We start from the raw sequence: 19,080 nt of genomic DNA on the forward strand, positions 1-19,080 counted from the left end.
AAAACTAAAATGCAGCATGTGGTTCGACACCGCAGCACTGGAGAAAGGTGGAAATTGTAACTCCCATCGGTGGAGGTGTTGAAAAATAGAATGGTTGAGTGCTTACCGGAGGTGTGGAACAACAAGTCCTATTGTGTCCTGTATGTTAATGATCCATCTGCATATTAATCTTTGGTGTTTTTCATTACCGTTCATTTATATATTTATATCATTGAATCATCCTCACGTGTAATTATTTGCGACGTGAAAGTTTTAATCACCTTATTTTCCTTTAAGGTTTGTTTTTAAACCAAATGTGTACTCAATTTGAAAACTTACTGGGTCAACTCCATGTTTTTATTTCCCCACTTGGAAGTCCTTTTCTGAGTTTGTTAGAAGTGGTATTGTCCAAATGAGATTTCATTAGTCAATGCCCATGAGTACTTACACTACCCACTTTATGGGGACTTATTTAACACATTTGGGTATGAAAAGCAAAGTAAACCAAAATTCTGCGATTTACCTTTTCAACGGTTTTGTTTTGGGCTATGGTTAGGCATGTAGTGGTTGTGGTTGTGTCCCGAGAGAATTCATGTTAGTCATTTCAATGTCCCGCTAAGTGGCAACAACAAGTGTCTGTGCATTAACACTACTAGTAGGAGCTCTCTTTGCTTTACACATTATTAGATCGTTGGTTGTGGAGGATAATTAGTCCATCAGAAACATCGAGCATGGGTCCGACTCAGAGGAGCATCATCTCAGGTTTACTCTTAATGTCAGGTAATGATGAACTACTTTAATTCCGTACTCGATTGTTTCTAGTCAAGGATGCATTATTTCTTCCAGGCATGTACAGCTCTGAAACCTATATGTTCCTCTTTCAGTGAATATCAAGCAATACTGTTATCCTTATAGTAATATTATTTGAAGGTTTATCCTGCCTGTTTCAAGTTGAAATGATGCTTACATCATCTGTTTTGCTAGGACACATTTGAATTGCTTGCCTATGATAATGTATAAATGGAGAAAATAAGTAATGCATTATCAGAATCATAACAATTTATTGCAGAGTATGTTTTCACATACAAGGAATTTGTCATGGTGGGTGGTGCAACATTGGACTATAACATTAAACAATTAACCACAATCAACACAGTGCATGAATTGAAACATTAAATCTTGATTTCATTTATTTCACATTCTTGATCAATCGTGTAGTTTTGAATTCAAAATAGGGATTGTTCTGCAAATTTGAGTCGTTACGCTATGATTGAAGATCTCCCAGTAATTTAAGGATGTCATTGTGAACACATTGTCCGATGATATCATGACGCAAAGTATTGTAATAATATTCATACAATGAAAATTCTAAACAAGTGTTGGTCTGGGTCAGTGTCTCTATGTTGCAGTCAACTGTCCTGTAAAGAAGGCCACAGTGGTCCAACCCATGAGTCCATGCAGGCTGTGTTTGACCGAGAACCCTTCAGGCCAGCAGTGAACCTCAGCAATCCCACCATAACTAACATCTCCTTCACCCTGTACGCTGTCCTGGGGGTGGTGAGTTTGTTCGTGATCAAAGAATGAGAGACCCTAAAATCAGATGAGAGACGTTTTGAGTGATAAGCAGACAAATATTATAGTATAATATAAAATTACATGTTTTGTTAACTACATTATTTAAGAGATAACAATCAGTTTAACACACGGTTAACCTGTTGCATACTGTATTTCAGAATGAGAAAACCCAAATACTCACTACTTTCTTGTGGCTGAGACTGGTAAGTTGCATGGAAAGACAAAATACACTGTCAATAAATGTAATGTGATCGGATTCAGCATGCGCCTGTAAACTGAATCACATACAGTGAGTATATGTCAACTTCGGTCAGTGGTTCTCAAACTGTGGGGCGCACCCCTCTAGTGAGGCGCAGTAGTACTACAGGTGGGGCAAAGGAGAAAATGCAGAAAGATCTTTATTGAGAACTTCACATATCACACAAGTTCAAAGTACACAGACATAAAACTAAGTAATTAATAAATACATGTTGAAATGCCTGTACCTTCGTGTACATGTTTACGTTACGCCGTTAAACGGTTACGCTTGCGCGACGGACAAAATTATTGGCGACTCGCTCAGTGAGATTAGCTTTTCTGCTGCTTCCCTTCAAAACAAAAGCTCATCATTGAGCCTGAATTGAGAATGGCTTTTCCGCTGTTTCCTTTCAAAACAAGAGCTCAACATTAAGCACGAATTGAGAGTGGCCGTATTAAGCCCGTTTAAAAAAGATTTGGAGTGGAAAGAAGGCTCATTGCAGCCACTAATACAACTTGACACACATATCTGCATTAATTATGTTTTGCACAGGTTGCACGTTATTGTTTTAAAAATGGATGCAGTGTAAAACTCTTTTTTGCCAAATATTTGTACTTGTTTTGTTTAGTTTTTCACAGGTTGCACTTATTGTTATTTTATAAGATATCCAGTTAATTGCATTCGAAATAAGCTATTCCTTTGCTAGTGTGCTTTTTGCACATATATAACTTTATTTGCATTGTTCTAACAAAGTGATTGTTCATTTGCTTTACTTGAATGTTATTGCAATGTTCTTTATTCCATTATTTGAAAAAGCACAGATGGAGGAGTCACAAAAAGTTCTTTCAATAAAAATACAGCGTATTTTGTTGGGGAGGTGGGGCATGAACATTTTTCTTCCTCCAAAGTGGTGTGTGACATAAAAAGTTTGAGAACCACTGACATCGGTCAACAGATTTCTGATTAATTCCCTGTAGTACTGGCACCATGAGTTCTTGGTTTGGGACCCTGACGAGTGCGACGGTGTCACCAAGATTTCTCTCCCTGTGAAGAAGCTCTGGTCTCCTGACATCATAATTTATGAGTTGTAAGTTATCCAGCTGGTGGCTTTCTTTCCTCTTTTTATGGAACACTGTACAGTACACACACATTACATGACTCATTCCAAAGTAGTTAGTGCACTGAGACAGATGGGTGTACTTATATATGTAAAATGCCGGCGTCACTAAGGCTTTGCACTAACTTGGCAACAGTGAATGATGAACCCCATAAGCTGTGTCAGGGTTTTAGGGAGTGACAGTGATGCCCATCATGTCCCCAATATTACTGATCTGGATACAGGACTGACCACACACGCAATAGACACACAACATGTCTGACAATTCAGCATCAGAATCAGAATTGTATATTTGCCAAATACGCATGCAAAGCTCCAAGAGCAGAAAGAATTGTGAAAAGGATTTTAATTCATATTTTTGTTTCCTTTGGAAGTGAATTAAATACCCTTTAATCTGTTTCTGTTTATTTCTTTTACTGCCACACTCCTCCAACCCTCCCAGTGTGGATGCTGATGTTTCGCAAGCGTGCCCTTACGTCTACGTCAACCACACAGGTCACATCCGTTGGGACAGGATGCTTCGGCTTGTCTCAGCCTGCAACCTGAAGATCTTCAGTTTTCCTTTTGACATGCAGAATTGTTCATTTACATTTGGCTCCTACATGCATACTAGTAAGAAGAAGCGTCTTAACATTTATGTAATATTTACACTTTGACAAATAAAACATAAAGCGAAAAGTGGGTCAGAAAATGCAACTGCTCTCTGTTTCACTTTTTGAATCTTTTGCAGGGAATACAATTAATATAAATTGAAAATGTGAACAAAAACATGAATCACTATTAATTTGTATACATTTAGCTAACTTATTTATTTAGATGGACTTAAATTGGGCTACAGAACTGTCTGATTAGTTTTCCTTTTCTCATTGGGTTTGTTTCTTTCACAGTAAGGGATGTGAGGGTCAGTCCAGCTTTGACCTTTCAGGAGATGTCTACAAATTCAAAGCGTTACCTGGAAGCCAGTGGGGAGTGGGAACTGGTGGACATACTGGGAGAGACCTCAATCCTCAAGTTTGGGGTCGACGAATGGGATATTATCACCTTCTGGGTAAGGAGAGTTTAACTTAGTTTAATACTCTTATGTGAGCAAATATATCAGCTGTAAATAGAACTTAAACTCCTGTCTTGGTTCACTCACATTGCTCTCGTAGCGTTATTGCCACATAAGGCAGACGTTTCAAGCAAAAAGGTCTAAACTCGAACTGTCTGCCACTTGTTAAGCCCCAAACAGCAGAGACTAGCTTTAGGGTCGGCTGTAGCTCATGAGGATAACCACAAGGTACCCGGTTCCATCCCCGCTCTCCCCATAGTTGCACGTCGAAGTGTCCTTGAGCAAGACACTGAACCCCCAGTTGCTCACCAGACGCTTCATTACAGTACACTGCTCCTTAGTAACTGAGGATGGGTCAAATGCAGAGAAGAATTTCCCCACGGGGATAAGTAAAAGTGTACCTTTCTTTCTTGTGAACATAGTGGAGCATTGAGCTGCATAAGAGACAGACATCTCTCTCAGGAGTTGGTAGGGAACAAAAACAGTTCTAAAAGAGAGAACATTGGACTTACATTTAATGTAATGTTAGTGTTGCAGCTGAAAGGGTAAACCAGTTACATCTTGCAAACAAGTTAGCCGTATTAAAAGGTGATGATATGTCAATGTAGTTTAGATTGCCACCAAGGAGCCAACTACATTTTTGCAGATTAAACACAATTTACAATGCAACGTTTCCTCAAGAATAATAACTCCTGGTGCACACATTGCCATTGCACACATGTAATATTTTATCTTTCATCGTTTCCCTCCTGTTTGATACGTGTAGATTTTGTATTAATGTTATCTTCCATAAAGGTTATTTATGGCCAATATTATGAGACCTTTTTAAACGCCTCTTGTTCACTAGGTGGTCATAAAGCGACGGCCGGTGCTATACGTGGTCAATCTGCTGATCCCCAGCTCCTTCCTTATGTTCATCGACATCATGTCCTTCTACCTGCCCCCCCATAGCGTTGACCGCGCCTCCTTCAAGATGACTCTCATCCTGGGCTACACTGTTTTCCTGCTCATCATGAACGACCTGTTGCCCAGCACAGCAAACGGCACGCCCCTCATAGGTCAGAGGTGGTGACATGTCGAGGCCTGAGCATTATCATAGCCTGGGTTATAGGTTCCATCATCACTAAAATCTTGTTAATCCATGTTTTACATTAACAGTGACGTTTTGTTTTATTTTTTAACATATTGTTGTATTCGTTTTATTGAGAGGATTATGGAAGAATTAAATAAAATGTATAGGACATACAGTGTCTTATACGTCATCTTGACATTAGTTCAAAGGGTTCTTTACTTTAGTTAAGAGAGATACTAAATAAATCACTGAGTCAATGGAATGGAGCAACAGCTCTGTCAACCCTCTGCCGATGTATTCTGTCTGTCTTCTTCTCCTGAAGAAATATGTTTTACATTTGTCTTTAATGTGTTTTCTTCAATCTCTCATTCTATGCTTCAATCTAGGTATATATTTCTCCGTGTGTCTGGCCCTCATGGTCATCAGCCTTTTGGAGACGGTCATCATTACCAATGTCCTTCATCACAACTCCATTAAATATCAAGAGGTGCCAAACTGGGTCAGGGTGGTCGTCCTCAAACACATTGCCAACCTCATCTGTTACCAATGGCCGGAGGAGATCAAGACCCCCGCTGAACCGCAGAAGGATGAACCTGAAATTTCGAATGGCGATTCTGGGTTGTGGATCATCCAACCAGCCAGTCAGACACCTGACCAGGACCCACCCATCATAGGAGGTAATCCAACTCAGTAAATGGCAATTACTACTTTGGCCAACTGCTGTACAGTTGGTTGCCTGGCCCGAAAAGTACCAGGGGCCATCTGTTGAAACAAAGGATACCAAAATCAGAATCTACGCATGTCAGTTTGGGAAATATATCTACAATGACTCCTACAGCCTACATCAGTGAATCACCGTCATCCCACGGTTAACATGTTATGGTTATTGAACTTCAGACAGCAACACAATATTTAAACTGTGATCCCTCATATGACTATTATCCTGCCAGGTGCAGCTTCTCTGCCTGAACTTCAACAGATCTGTCAATACCTGGGAGACCTTCGTGCCCACCTCACCTCGAAGCACAAGGAGAGCGAGCTGCTGGACCAGTGGTGCCATGTGGGATATGTCCTCGACTCCCTGCTCTTCCGCATCTATCTGCTGCTCATCTCCTGTTACGCTCTGGTCATCATCACCATGTGGTGCGTCTGGATCAACCAGTCCTAAGGGATCAATTCAGAGACAATCAGTAGGTTGTCCAAGTAACAAGTTTTAAAAAGTAGTCTGTGTTTTATCAACATTTATCAGTTATTGTTTTTCTATTACATGTTTTGTATTGCTAGTTTTTTTTATCCTATAGGTGTCTCTTGTAGTTATTTAGCTTATTTTTAAAACTTGCATTCTGGTCTTTATTAAATAAAAAATATTTAGAAAGCAGTTTTTGTTCATAAATGTCTTCAATATAAAAAATCAGTTGGATTATTTGGTACTGTTCTCAGTTGGTACAGGTCATATCTCAAAAGCAGGGGCTATCTTGTTGCCATTGGTGATCATATATCTGAGTGCAGTCCCCCAGGGATCAAATCTCGGACTCCTATTATTCAACTTGTATGTGCCATATAAAATAATGTAAGACAGTACTAGTGTGTTAATATGTGTTCGTATGACATACCTTCCCTGATATTCCTGTCATGCTAAAATTAAAGGCAATCATTGTGCTCCAGTCTCTTTTTCGTGAGATCAAGCCAACTGCTGAGTACCAGATGACATGTTGACCAGAATGTCTTTGTTTCAAGATGAAGGTACGTTTGATGTTGACAGAATGTAAACATGCAACACATTTCCCCTTAAAAAGACTACTGCTTGTTCAGTGCTTTTTGCCATCGGAGATTTTTTGGAACCTGTTGGGATGACGTGACAATATGCGCATTTTACATGGTGTCCTTTTAAAATAAACCTTAGTCTTTATAGTGTCACAACCCGGCTCGTAGGCCATGACAAATATGGCGCGGACACAGCAGTAAGTTAAAGGAAAGTGTTTATTTAACTTAATAAGATAACATAACTTAGTGAAGTGTGGCAGTCAGTAACATCAGTGGTGTCAATGTGAATGCGTGTGTAATGGAGTGTAAGTGTTGTCAGCCAACCCCAAAGTAAACCAAAAGCAAAGGAACCGGCAGCAAAGTACCACAACCACAACCACAACCACAACCACAACCACAACCACAACCACAACCACAACCACAACCACAACCACTCCACCTGTGAGGAGAATAACCCGCCATGCACCGTGTGAGCTCAAGGCTTTTATGCCCTCCTGCTCTCGGACCAGGTGCGCTGCATCAGGCAATCACTTACCTAGGGACAAGGGCATGATCCGTAATTAGACACGTGGACCGTCACACCCACCCCCTTGAGACTCCGCCCACTCCTCCTCTCTCCCTCCATCTGCCTGATGGATCGTGGAGGTCTCCATCGTGGAATATGCCGACTATGAACTATTCATACACTCTGTCATATTCATTGAATGTATTTTTTAACTCTAAATCCGTCCTTCTGTACACATTACATCTATTGCACCTGTCCATCCTGGAGAGGGATCCTCCTCTCTTGCTCTCCTGAAGGTTTCTTACTTTTTTTTCCCCTGAAGGGTTATTTGGGAGTTTTTCCTGATCCGATGTGAGGTTTTGGGACAGGGATGTCTATGTGTACACATTGTAAAGCACTCTGAGACAAATTTCTAATTTGTGAAAATGGGCTATACAAATAAACTGAGGGGGGTGGGGGGGTGCTAGTGAGAGTGTGCTCAACTGTGTGCGCGGATGTGTCGGCGTGTACGTGCTGATCTGGAGTCAGTTTGGTAGGATTTGGGTATAAATAAATTCTTTCATTTTAAATATGGATTTTTATTTAAAGATATTCATGTAATTTGCATGCAAAATAGGTCTACCCGAACCAGCGGACAGAAAATTCAACCCGCGGCAACACTTCAAAAGTAGCCCAATTCCGCGGGAAAACCGCGGACCTGGCAACACTGCTTACTAGCTTCAACCACATGTTCTCCTGAGATTGTTGCAACCAAATGCATCCCAGCGCAACACAGGACACACAAATAGATCCCACCAAATACAAAACAAAAACAAACCAACATTCAATAAACGAGTTGTACAAATAATATATATTCAACCAAACTTACTACAAATGACATAAATAACATTCATGGCAGTTAAAGAAGTTGTTGACACATTTAATACAAAAACACATAAAGATGATTCAAAAACCAGTTATAGGCCTACTATCCAAATATTGGTTATGCAAATACAGACGTAACATAAGTGTCTCTCTGCAGGCAAGAGAAGAAAGGATTACAGTTCGGCATAGTACATTAAACCACACAATATAATAAGTAGCCTCTAGCGGAGGTTCACATTTCATTTTGTATTATACATAAAAACATGTTGCTCTGGCAGATCGTCTCAATCTCATGGAGGAGAACTGCTGCTTTTGTAATCTAAAGCACATGTCCAGATAAAGGCGAAACTGAGACTGAAAATGACAGAGGTGAAACCTGCTGAGCTGATCTTTCTCTGTTTCATGCTGCTTCACGGTAAGACCATTTTACTATCCACCAAAGTATTTTAAAAATATACAGGTTGAACAATTGTAAGTTGGTGGTTACAGGGAAACGTCAGTTACTTCTGTTCCTGTACAGTGGGGACACATAATAATGACCAAGATTAATTTAAAATGTACCGTCTGGTTTTACGTTTTATTCATGAAACACAAGCAAACTAATCATATATGATGCCAGTTTTTAATTTTTCCAGTTTTCAGATATTTTCAGAGGACGTTTAGTGACTGAAGCCCTGAAAGCTATGTGTTTTTCTCCTACCGTACTAGAGAACAGTCAGGATTTTAATTGTATTCCATTATCTCTGGTTCACGTGTAAACTATCATGTTATAATCCATTTTAGGAAGATGAGAGGTCTATGTGGTGGCTATGATTGCTTATCCTGAAGCCCATTTCATGATAATTAATTTGTTTTCTTGAGGAAAACAAAACAATAATTAACTTGTGGTCTCCAGATGACAGGGTAGAAAAGTTATTGTAACTACAGCCATTATGGACTTTCCTGCTTTACACATATTGTGTATAGCAGTTTAAGATCCAAAATGATCATGTAAAAATGCCAATAACAAAAAATGGGACTTTATACTTCCATGTGCACATGGATAGGTTATCTCACAAATGCTGTTTTCTACTTTCTCTTCAAATCCAGGTTTTGTAGCAACATTAAATTGCACAAGCCCAACTCCTGAATCTTTGTTTGCTGCACTTGAGACAAATGTATTCACTAAAAAACTACTGCGACCTGTGAAAAACTTTTCAACTCCAATTAACATAACCGTTGGTATCACTGTGGTGGGAATTTTAGGAGTGGTGAGTCTCCACAAACACTTTTTTATATCCACAAGTGAACATGCATAACTATTTATTTTTATTTTGTTATAATCATTTATTCAAATACTCTAATGTCTACATATGTTTCATCCATAGGATGAACAATCCCAGGTCCTGACAACAATGCTATGGCAAGTCCTAGTAAGTTCTCAGAAAAGGTATTTGGTCACGTAAATCCACAATATGCAGATTTTTCCGTGATTAGATCATCTTCAAAATGATTATGACTGCATTATTTTTTGTTTGAAGAAAAATAAGCTAATTCAAGGGCTAACTTTATTAACTCTAGTAATTCGAAATGATAAGTGCACAATGCTTTTCTCCCCCTAAAATGTTGTTGACATGTAATAAATGTTTTGTGTTAAGTTATGGAGGGACACAACTGAAATTAATTGCATTTTCTCAGCTGTTCATCCCATGGTGTTGTTCTGTTTACTGTAGGAGTGGGAAATTGAGGGACTGAGCTGGGATGAGGAGGAATGTGGCTCTAAGAGAGTCTCTGTCCCTCGAGAACTGCTTTGGGTCCCAGATATCCATATCGCAGAGTTGTAAGTTAAAAAGATGTTCAGTAGTCTGTGAGCTTTTACAAATGATTGAACCTGCCTTCATTTTAATCTGAAATATCAGCACTTGTAAAAGTGCTGTGTACGAAAGTGGGAGTGTTTCCGAGCAAGCACCCAGCACAAGAGTTCCTTAAGAAAACCTCTCAACTTACTGCCTCCAGCATCTCACAGTCTGACGAGAGTCAGTACCGTATCGTGAATAATGTCCGCTTCAAGAGTGTTGTTAGGCCCGACGCACAGCTGAGGGCTGGCAAACTCCTAAACAGGAAACTTTTAACTTTATTTAATTACATTTAATTAATTTACTTTAATTTATACTTTTAACTCGAAATTAAATACAAATTTAATAATTGATAAGGAATAAAGAAACAGCATGCTGTCGGAGAGGGACATTCAATTTTGTTTATTTTGTATAGCTATACATTCTGTACACATACGACATCCCTGTCCCAGGACCTCACATCGGATCAGGAAAAACTCCCAAGAAATAGAAAAAACCCTTTCACAGGGAAAAAGAGGGAAGAAACCTTCAGGAGAACAACATCCCTCTCCCCGCATGAACAGTAGCAATAGATGTGATGCGTACAGAATGAAACATTACAGAGTTAAAACACATTTAATGAGCATGACAGAGTGTATGGGCCTTGTTGTCATTGTATCCCTCTCTTCTTTAAAAATGGGGTTTTCATTTCTATTTCAGCATGGACGAGGACAAATCCCCCAAACCTCCCTATGTCTACTTAGACAACACAGGTCATGTTTATGATGATAAGCCGGTCAGAGTGGTCAGCTCCTGCCGACTAGTAATCTACACGTTCCCCTTCGATGTCCAAGACTGCTTGCTGACCTATGGATCCTATCTACACGTTGGTAAGCCTGCAAAAATATAAAATACAATTCTTTAAAAAGTCTGAGCTTTTAACTGGGTGAAGACATTAAATTACAATACAGCAGCTTTGTATACTACAACATTTCTGGTGTAAGCAGTGATGGCAGTTTATATAGGGCCATTTTTAACTGTGGCATGCGGGACACAAGGTTGCTCTTGGCCTCAGTTTTTCTGTTGTCCCACAAAGTCAACATTGAAATACACTTTTGAATGTACAATTAAATGTTATTAAAGCGGCAGACATAAGGCTGATTCAGGGCCCCACAGCCGAAGAGATACTGGCGGAGTCGCGAGAGGTGTTGGAGACCAATGGGGAGTGGAAGCTTGAAGATATCCGTGTAGCTCCTTCTACCCTGACATTAGATGAGAGAAGTTTCTCTCAGATCAAATACCATGTAAGTACTTTTTTCGCAATATACTTATTGTTTCATTCAGTTTGTAAATCACATCAAATAGATAGATAGATAGATATATACTTTATTAATCCCCAAGGGGAAATTTGTCGAGCCAGTAGCAGCAACACACAAGAATAAAAATAAAAATAAAAAACACAAATATAAGAAGGGTTAGGGTGATCTGGCAAGAGGTGAACTGTTGTAGAGCCTCATAGCCGTCGGCAGGAATGTTCTCCTGTATCTCTCCTTATGGCAGCGGAGCGTGAGGAGACGTCTGGAGAAAGTACTCCTCTGTCCCTGTAGGAGGTGGTGGAGAGGGTGATCCGGGTTGTCCAATATGGACACCAGTTTCTTCAACGTCCTCCTCTCCACCACCTGTTCCAGGTGCTCCAGCTGGCAGCCGATGATGGAGCCAGCCTTCCTAACCAGTTTGTTAAGACGGCTGGTGTCACCGGCTCCGATGCTGCTCCCCAGCAGACAATGGCAAAGTGCAGCACACTGGCCACAACCGACTGGTAGAATAACTCCAGCATCTTGCTGCACACGTTGAAGGATCAAGCTTTCTCAGGAAAAAGAGTCGACTCATCCCCTTCTTGTACACAGCGTTGATGTTGGCCTTCCAGTTCAGTCGGCTGTCGATGGAGACGCCCAGGTACTTGTACTCCTCCACCATGTCCACGTCCACTCCCAGGACACTCAGAGGTGTAGGAGCTGTCGCCTTCCTCCTGAAGTCCACCACCATCTCTCTGGTCTTGGCCACGTTCAGCCGCAGGTGGTTCTCATCGCCCCACTTTACAAAGTCACTCACCACTGCCCTGTACTCCTCCTCCCGTCCATCCCTAATACACCCGACCACTGCAGAATCATCAGAGTACTTCTGCAGATGGCATGACTCTGTGTTGTACTGGAAGTCACTGGTGTACAGGGTGAAGAGGAAGGGAGACAGAACAGTTCCCTGTGGGCTCCAACATCACTGACCACCGTTCCAGACAGCACACGGCCCATTCTGACAAACTGTGGCCTGCCTGTGAGGTAGTCAGTGATCCAGGAGATGGTGGACGCGTCCACACCGACCACCCGCAGCTTCTCACTCAGCAGCAGTGGCTGGATGGTGTTAAATGCACTGGAGAAGTCAAAGAAAGTGACTCTCACAGAGACACCGGTTCCATCCAGGTGCGACTGAGCTCGTTGCAGCAGGTAGATGATGGCGTCGTCCACTCCCACATGAGGCTGGTAAGCAAATTGCAGAGGGTCCAGCGACGATTTCACCTGCGGCCGGAGGTGGGCCAAGACCAGCCTCTCCAGCACCTTCATCACATGGGAGGTGAGGGCGACCGGTCGGTAGTCGTTGAGGCCAGATGGTGTTGACTTCTTTGGGACAGGGACCAGGCACGACGTCTTCCACAGCACCGGGACCTCCCTCAGCCTCAGGCTGAGGTTGAAGAGGCGCTGCAGGACACCAGACAGCTGGGTGGCGCAGGTCTTTAGGACCCTGGGGCTGATGCCATCAGGACCTTCAGCTCTGCGCTGGTGTAGTTTCTCCAGCTGTCTTCTCACCTGGTCAGTCGTCACAGAGAGAGGGGGGAGGGTGGAGGAGCCCATTGTTATTGAGGGCTCGGTGGATGTGCAGCTCAGCAGGGGGGACAGAGGGGGAGGTGTTTGGGAGGTGTGATGTGTGGAGGAGACAGGAGGGCTGTGAACTGAACCTATTGAAAAAACAGTTCAGCTCGTTGGCCCTCTCCAGGGAGCCCCTGGCCGTCTCCCTCCCACCTTGAAGCCAGTTATCTGCTTCATGCCAGACCACACCTCCCTTGTGTTGTTCAGCTGGAGTTTGGCCTCCAGCTTCCTCCTGTAGGAGTCCTTGCCTCCTGAGCTTCACCTTTAGGTTGCGCTGGGCTTTCCTCAGCTCATCCCTGTCTCCAGACCTGAAAGCAGCTTTCTTCATGTTAAGAAGCGCCTTCAGGTCCCTGGTGATCCAGGGCTTGTTGTTGGGGAAGCAGCGCACAGTCCGTGATGGGATGGTGGTGTGTTCACAGAACTTGATGTATTCCGTGATGCAGTCGGTCATCCTGTTTATGTCCTCCCCGTGCGGTCCACACAACACATCCCAGTCCGTTGACTCGAAGCAGTCCTGTAGAGCGTCGTTAGCCTCCAGAGACCACCTCCTCACAGTCCTGGTGGTCACCGGCAGCCTCTTCACCAGAGGAACATACCTGGGTGTCAGCCGGACCAGGTCATGATCAGACCTGCCGAGGGGGGGAAGGGCAGTGGCGCTGTATGCGTCCTTAGTATTAGCATACAGCAAGTCCAGAGTTTTATTGTTCCTTGTTGGGCAGTCTATGTATTGATGGAAGGTTGGCAGAGCTTTTCCAATGTGGTGTGGTTAAAGTCACCAGTGATAGCCATGAATGCTCCAGGCTGATGATTCAGCAGAGCAGACACAGTGGAGTGGATGGTGTCCACAGCTTCCTCAGCGTCAGCTGATGGCGGCACGTACACGACAACCACAATGGCGGACGTGAACTCTCTCGGCAAATAGTACGGGCGCATCCCCACGGCCAACAGTTCAATGTTCGGGCTACAGAAGCGCTCCTTCACGCACACATGGTCCGGGTGGCACCACCGTTCATTCACATAAACAGCGATCCCGCCCCCCCTCTTCTTACCGCTCTGTGTAGCGTCTCTGTCAGCCCGAACAGTCCTGAAGCCAAATGGTGAAGTGAATGAGTTATATATAAAACAGCAAACAAATCTTTCCTTTCTTGGTCCATTGTCATTTTCCAATTAAAATACATTTTAGGTTTCTTTTAATACGTCTCCAATTCTAAATTGTTTGCTTTGTAAGTGTTGGTTGATAAGATATGAATAACCAGAATAAAAGCTTGGGATCCGGAGGTAATTTCTTTGACAAGATTTGATCCACCATATAAATAATATCTTGCCAAAATGATTTCGTTTTCACACATTCAGATTTAAAGTAGCACAGTGTGCCTATTTCTTCATGACACTTGATACAAGTATCAGGAATGCTATCATTAAACTTTGCCACTTATACTGTCTACGTTTCAGGCTACTGTTGACGGCCTGTGAGCCTCGTTCCAGTCTACTAAAGTTATTTGTCTTCCTTCCATAGTCTCACATTAGATTATGATGATTGGTCAGACCCAGACACAAACAAGTTATGTACAAAATAAATTCAACTTTATCTTAACAATGTTGTATGCTTTCTAACTCTAATGAGAAAATGTCAGGTAGAACTAATGCTAGTTTTTTGTCCATTTCCGCACAGGACACAAGTACATAACCTTACTTTCTTTAGCCATTGTAATTGAATTGTTGACTAAGTACAGGAGATATAAAGTTAAATATCTAAATAATAAAAACATTAAGTGTGTGTGTGTTTATTTTGTGTTTAGCCAGAATTATCTGAATACACACACACACACACACACTATGAGTGATGATATAGTGCATGCAATAATAAAGAATAGTTGTTACCAGCCGAGCTCAAGAGGAGCGCGTCAGCCCAACACAATACCAGTTTAATGGCTGCAAAGCGTGTTTTTGTTTTTCGTCAACTTTCATAGTAGTTATACTAACAACTAATAGAAACATGTATTCAGTGGTGATCCGTGAAGAGAAAATATGAAAATGTTATGCAAATCACACAAAAATACAATTATAAGATAATACATCTCCTATATGTAACAATAAACTTAAAGTGAATGATTTTGCAACCAAATTAAGAAAGAAATTAAGATAAATGTTTAAATTGTGACTTAAATGTTGAGGCCTTGTACCTGTGTCTTTTCCCAAGATAATTCTGAGACGTAGGTCAATCCTCTATGTGGTGAACCTGCTGATCCCCAGCTGCTTCCTCATCACAGTGGACCTCTTCAGCTTCATGCTGCCTACTGATAGTGTGGACCGTTCCTCCTTCAAGATGACCCTCATCCTGGGCTACTCCGTCTTCCTGCTCATCATGAACGACCTGCTGCCCATCACCGGGGAGACACCTCTCATCAGTGAGTGACACCTCTGGTATTGTTTCTTCCTTTCATCCAGATACGGTTGAAGGATTATGAAATGCACTGCTGCACGAGTGCTTTCGAAGCTAAGAGCTTTGTTTACCACACACACAAACACACACACACAAAAACACACACACACACAAAAAACACACACAAACACACACTTATACAAACTGGCAAACTGAACAACTTAGGGGAGAGTGTTGATTATTATGTTCCAATGTCTGGATATGAACCAGGTATGGAAGACAGTGGTGTGTGCTGCCTTATATTCCGCACTTATTTGTATGGTCACGTCCTGATTGGCCGGTGGGTGAATACATGTTCGCGATTGGAGGAGTGTTACCCAAAAAGTCCAGTATCCCTGGAACACTGACACTGCTATTTATTCACTGATAGTTTAAAAATCTATATAGAGAAAAAACCCGGGAGTGATGAGAGGCTTTTTGTGCTCTGAGAAATGTGATCTTTCACAGCAGCTGCACAACCGGAACCTCTTTTCTTTATGATCTGGTTCTTACAGTGTCTAAGAAACACGTAGATGCAAATGATCAGAAACTCAGAAACTGTAGGAATATGATAAGATAAGATGAGATATTACTTTATTAATCCCCAGGGGGAGATTTCTTGAAGAAGCAGCAAACATGTTTACATATATACAATACAATCAAATAAAATAGCAAGACAGGAAATATTACATTTAAGAATTTAAATAATAAAGGAAATGAAAGTATACAGTGTATCTAAAAGTAGCGGGGCAAGGTTTATTGATGTTCATTTGAGGAGGATCTGTCCAGAGGTGATTTATAAGTCTAATAGCAGTTGGCAGCAATGTTCTCCTGTATCAGGAAGGTTCTCCTGTATCAGGAAGGTTCTCCTGTATATATCAGGAAGGTTCTCCTGTATCTGTCCTTGTGAAGCGGAGCTGAATCAGTCTTTTGGAGAACGTGCTCCACTGTCCCTGCAGTATGTGGTCCGGGTTATCCAATATGGACAATCATTTCTTCAGTGTCCTCTCTACACCTGATAGTCCTGTTAGCAGCCAATAATGGAGCCGGCCTTCCTCACCAGTTTAGTGAGTCGGTTGGTGTCTCCGGCTCCAACGCTGCCCTCCGAACAAACTACGGAGAAATACAGAGCCCTGGTCACCACAGACTGGTAGAATATCCCCAACATCTTGCTGCACACATCGAAGCAAGAAAAAGAGTCGACTCATCCCCTTCTTGTACACAGAGTTGATGTTGGCCTTCCAGTTCAGTCCGTTGTCGATGGAGACGCCCAGGAACCTGAACTCATCCACCATGTCAACATCCTCTCCCAGAACTCTCAGTTGTAAGGGAAGTCAGTGGTGTACAGGGGGAACAGGAAGGGACAGTTCCCTGTGGGGCTGCAACATCACTGACCACCGTCCATCCAGGTGCGACTGAGCTCGCTGCAGCAGGTAGATGATGGCGTCGTCCACTCCCAAATGAGGCTGATAAGTAAATTGCACAGGGTCCAGTGATTTTTTTTTCCTGAGGTCGAAGGTGAGCCAAGACCAGCCTCGCCAGCACCTTCAGCTCATGAGATGTGAGGGCAACTGGTCAGAAGTCCCTGAGGTCAGATGTACAAGGAGATGAATAGGTCTCTCAGGGTTTGATGTTAACAATATTTCTCAAATAAGACCATCACCAGGTTATGACGGAGGATGTTTAAAAGCTAACTGGCATGCAAGTAAAACATTGCATTACTTATTGAGAAATGTGATGAATCCTCCCTGTATTTGTCGGTTTTGTTTCCTGCAGACGTTTTCTTCTCCATCAGTCTCGCTCTGATGGTGACCAGCCTGTTGGAGACCATGTTCATCGTTAATATCCAGAACAGCACCAGCAACACAATCATGGTGCCTCACTGGCTCAGTGTACTCGTGCTACAATATCTCGCTGTTATTGTTTTGCTCCCTCGAAAGAGAGTCGTCACCCGAGCCACTTACTTCTCCAACACAGCTGCCAGAGGTATGTCATTATTATTTATTGACATCTACCATGAAAGGCACGAGAAAGTTGATGATGCAATTGATTTAGTTCGACACAGTTGGCAGGGAGTTGGTTGAGAAATCCTTTGAATCTACAAGTGGCTAAATCATTGATATGACTATGTTAAGTAACAGCAAAATCTTAATATTGCTTTGTTTACTGTCACCTTCGTTGTTCGAGTATTTATACGAATTATTTAGTTTTTTTAAACCAAAAGATTTGAGCTATCCTGATGGTAATTTAAATAAACACATATAAGCCAATAAGAAGTAACTACGTTTCACAGTCATTAGATAGTCTAATCTAGGTGCAATATATATTTGACATTTTCAGCTATTTTTATATTATTAGTAAATTGTTATTTTACATACATTGAAATTCAAACAAGTTGTTTCTTTTTGACCGAACCAGCACAGAATTTCAGCATCAACAGCATCTCAGCATTTCATCTTCAGCACGCCTCTGGTGATGACTCTCTAGCGAAACCCCCGATGACGCCTCCGGAGCCGGCCCTGGATGAGCTGAGGAAACTGAGCAGAGACCTCTCGGCCATCCGCCTCCACATAGAGAAACACGATCAGGGGTGCAAAACCATGGATGAATGGCGAATGATCGGCAAAGTACTCAACCGGCTGCTGTTCGGCATGTACATAGTCTTCATCACTGTCAGCTTCATCACCATCATATGTATCTGGAACTTGAGCAAGACACCACAAGAGGGTTGAAAGCGCGATTGAGAAAACGTTCTTACGCAATTGAGCATGCAGTATTCTGAGATGAGGCGCATGTTGATTAAATCTGTCAAAGAATACAATGTGAGTTTCTGTATCTTGGACAACGTTGGTGGAGTTGTATTTATGAGAGTAACTATTGACGAGATCATATGATGCTCTGACTACATTTCTGGATAATAATTTGAAAGGTTTTTCCCTCCTGCTTGTGCCATCTATCTTGCCTTTCATACAGATGAGGTTTTACATGCCTTCATTTCTCTCACATATATATATTTTTAATAAACTATCTTAACCCAAAATATGTGCTGCCCTATTTGGTGCTTTGAAACATCCTGATGTTTTGCTGATTATGTCCACCGTCTTAGATGAGCATGTTAGCACTCAACCCCAAGTACATGAATGAAAGTGTTGCCCTGAAGACTTCAGGATTCTGCAAAAGTTATCAAAATTCATTCAAAGTTCTGGCCAGGCAGACTTTGACATTAGGCAATAGTTTATGCATGACTTTGACTTGGAACAGTTTTCTCCACCGTGGTATCGCTACTTGTACTTCAAAAAAAGATCTAAGTACTTTTATCCCTGTGCTTAATTCATAAAACTCAAAGTACATAACTGGAGGAGCAAAATAGGTCAGCGCAGGTGCCTCATTGTGCTAATAAAGTCATGTGTTGTCGCAGCGAGAGAGAGGACCCAAATGCCGACACTACTTCAAAAACGATATTTAATTCTGGATTGCAGGTAACACAGGACGACAAACACGAACCAAACGGCACGAAGCCACGCTGGGGAATGAGACGAACAGGGTTTAAATACACAGGCAGGCGGAGGTGATTGGACAACGGGGAACGAGACACAGGTGGACACAATGAGGGCGGGGCCAGCAATCACACAGAAGGAAACAATCAGGACCAGGGCAGACAATCACAGGGAGACAGATGACACAAGGACTTCAAAATAAGACACAAAACAAGACAGAAACTCCGGGTCATGACAATTTAGCAACCCTAGTTACATGAT

General features: G+C 42.1%; 2 protein-coding genes across 2 annotated transcripts; both read left to right on the top strand.

The window, feature by feature from the left end:
- Positions 1 to 710: 710 nt before the first annotated feature.
- On the top strand, positions 711 to 6,200 carry LOC130194229 (5-hydroxytryptamine receptor 3A-like). The gene is made up of 9 exons (XM_056415138.1): positions 711 to 754; positions 1,389 to 1,536; positions 1,713 to 1,757; positions 2,770 to 2,879; positions 3,352 to 3,521; positions 3,797 to 3,957; positions 4,808 to 5,018; positions 5,419 to 5,709; positions 5,983 to 6,200. Exons 1-9 carry the CDS (start codon positions 711 to 713, stop codon positions 6,198 to 6,200), a joined length of 1,398 nt encoding a protein of 465 aa, XP_056271113.1.
- Positions 6,201 to 8,525: 2,325 nt separating this feature from the next.
- On the top strand, positions 8,526 to 18,310 carry LOC130194015 (5-hydroxytryptamine receptor 3A-like). Its single transcript, XM_056414882.1, has 9 exons — positions 8,526 to 8,580; positions 9,255 to 9,415; positions 9,533 to 9,577; positions 9,878 to 9,984; positions 10,700 to 10,869; positions 11,123 to 11,283; positions 15,101 to 15,308; positions 17,099 to 17,308; positions 17,741 to 18,310. The coding sequence occupies exons 1-9, from the start codon at positions 8,526 to 8,528 to the stop codon at positions 18,052 to 18,054; spliced, it is 1,431 nt and encodes a 476-aa protein (XP_056270857.1). The 3' UTR covers positions 18,055 to 18,310.
- The last annotated feature ends 770 nt before the right edge of the window (positions 18,311 to 19,080 follow it).

This window comes from Pseudoliparis swirei, chromosome 5, assembly GCF_029220125.1.
Source record: "Pseudoliparis swirei isolate HS2019 ecotype Mariana Trench chromosome 5, NWPU_hadal_v1, whole genome shotgun sequence".
Taxonomy (NCBI): Eukaryota; Metazoa; Chordata; class Actinopteri; order Perciformes; family Liparidae; genus Pseudoliparis; species Pseudoliparis swirei.

Bases quoted from the DNA above. Each gene is read 5' to 3' on its own strand.
- LOC130194229 (XM_056415138.1), top strand. From the start codon at position 711: ATGGGTCCGACTCAGAGGAGCATCATCTCAGGTTTACTCTTAAT. The intron at 755-1,388 runs GTCAGGTAATGA...TCTATGTTGCAG, and splicing joins ATCTCAGGTTTACTCTTAAT to TCAACTGTCCTGTAAAGAAG. The intron at 5,710-5,982 runs GTAATCCAACTC...TTATCCTGCCAG, and splicing joins GGACCCACCCATCATAGGAG to GTGCAGCTTCTCTGCCTGAA.
- LOC130194015 (XM_056414882.1), top strand. From the start codon at position 8,526: ATGACAGAGGTGAAACCTGCTGAGCTGATCTTTCTCTGTTTCATGCTG. The intron at 9,985-10,699 runs GTAAGTTAAAAA...TTTCTATTTCAG, and splicing joins GATATCCATATCGCAGAGTT to CATGGACGAGGACAAATCCC. The intron at 17,309-17,740 runs GTATGTCATTAT...TGACCGAACCAG, and splicing joins CTCCAACACAGCTGCCAGAG to CACAGAATTTCAGCATCAAC.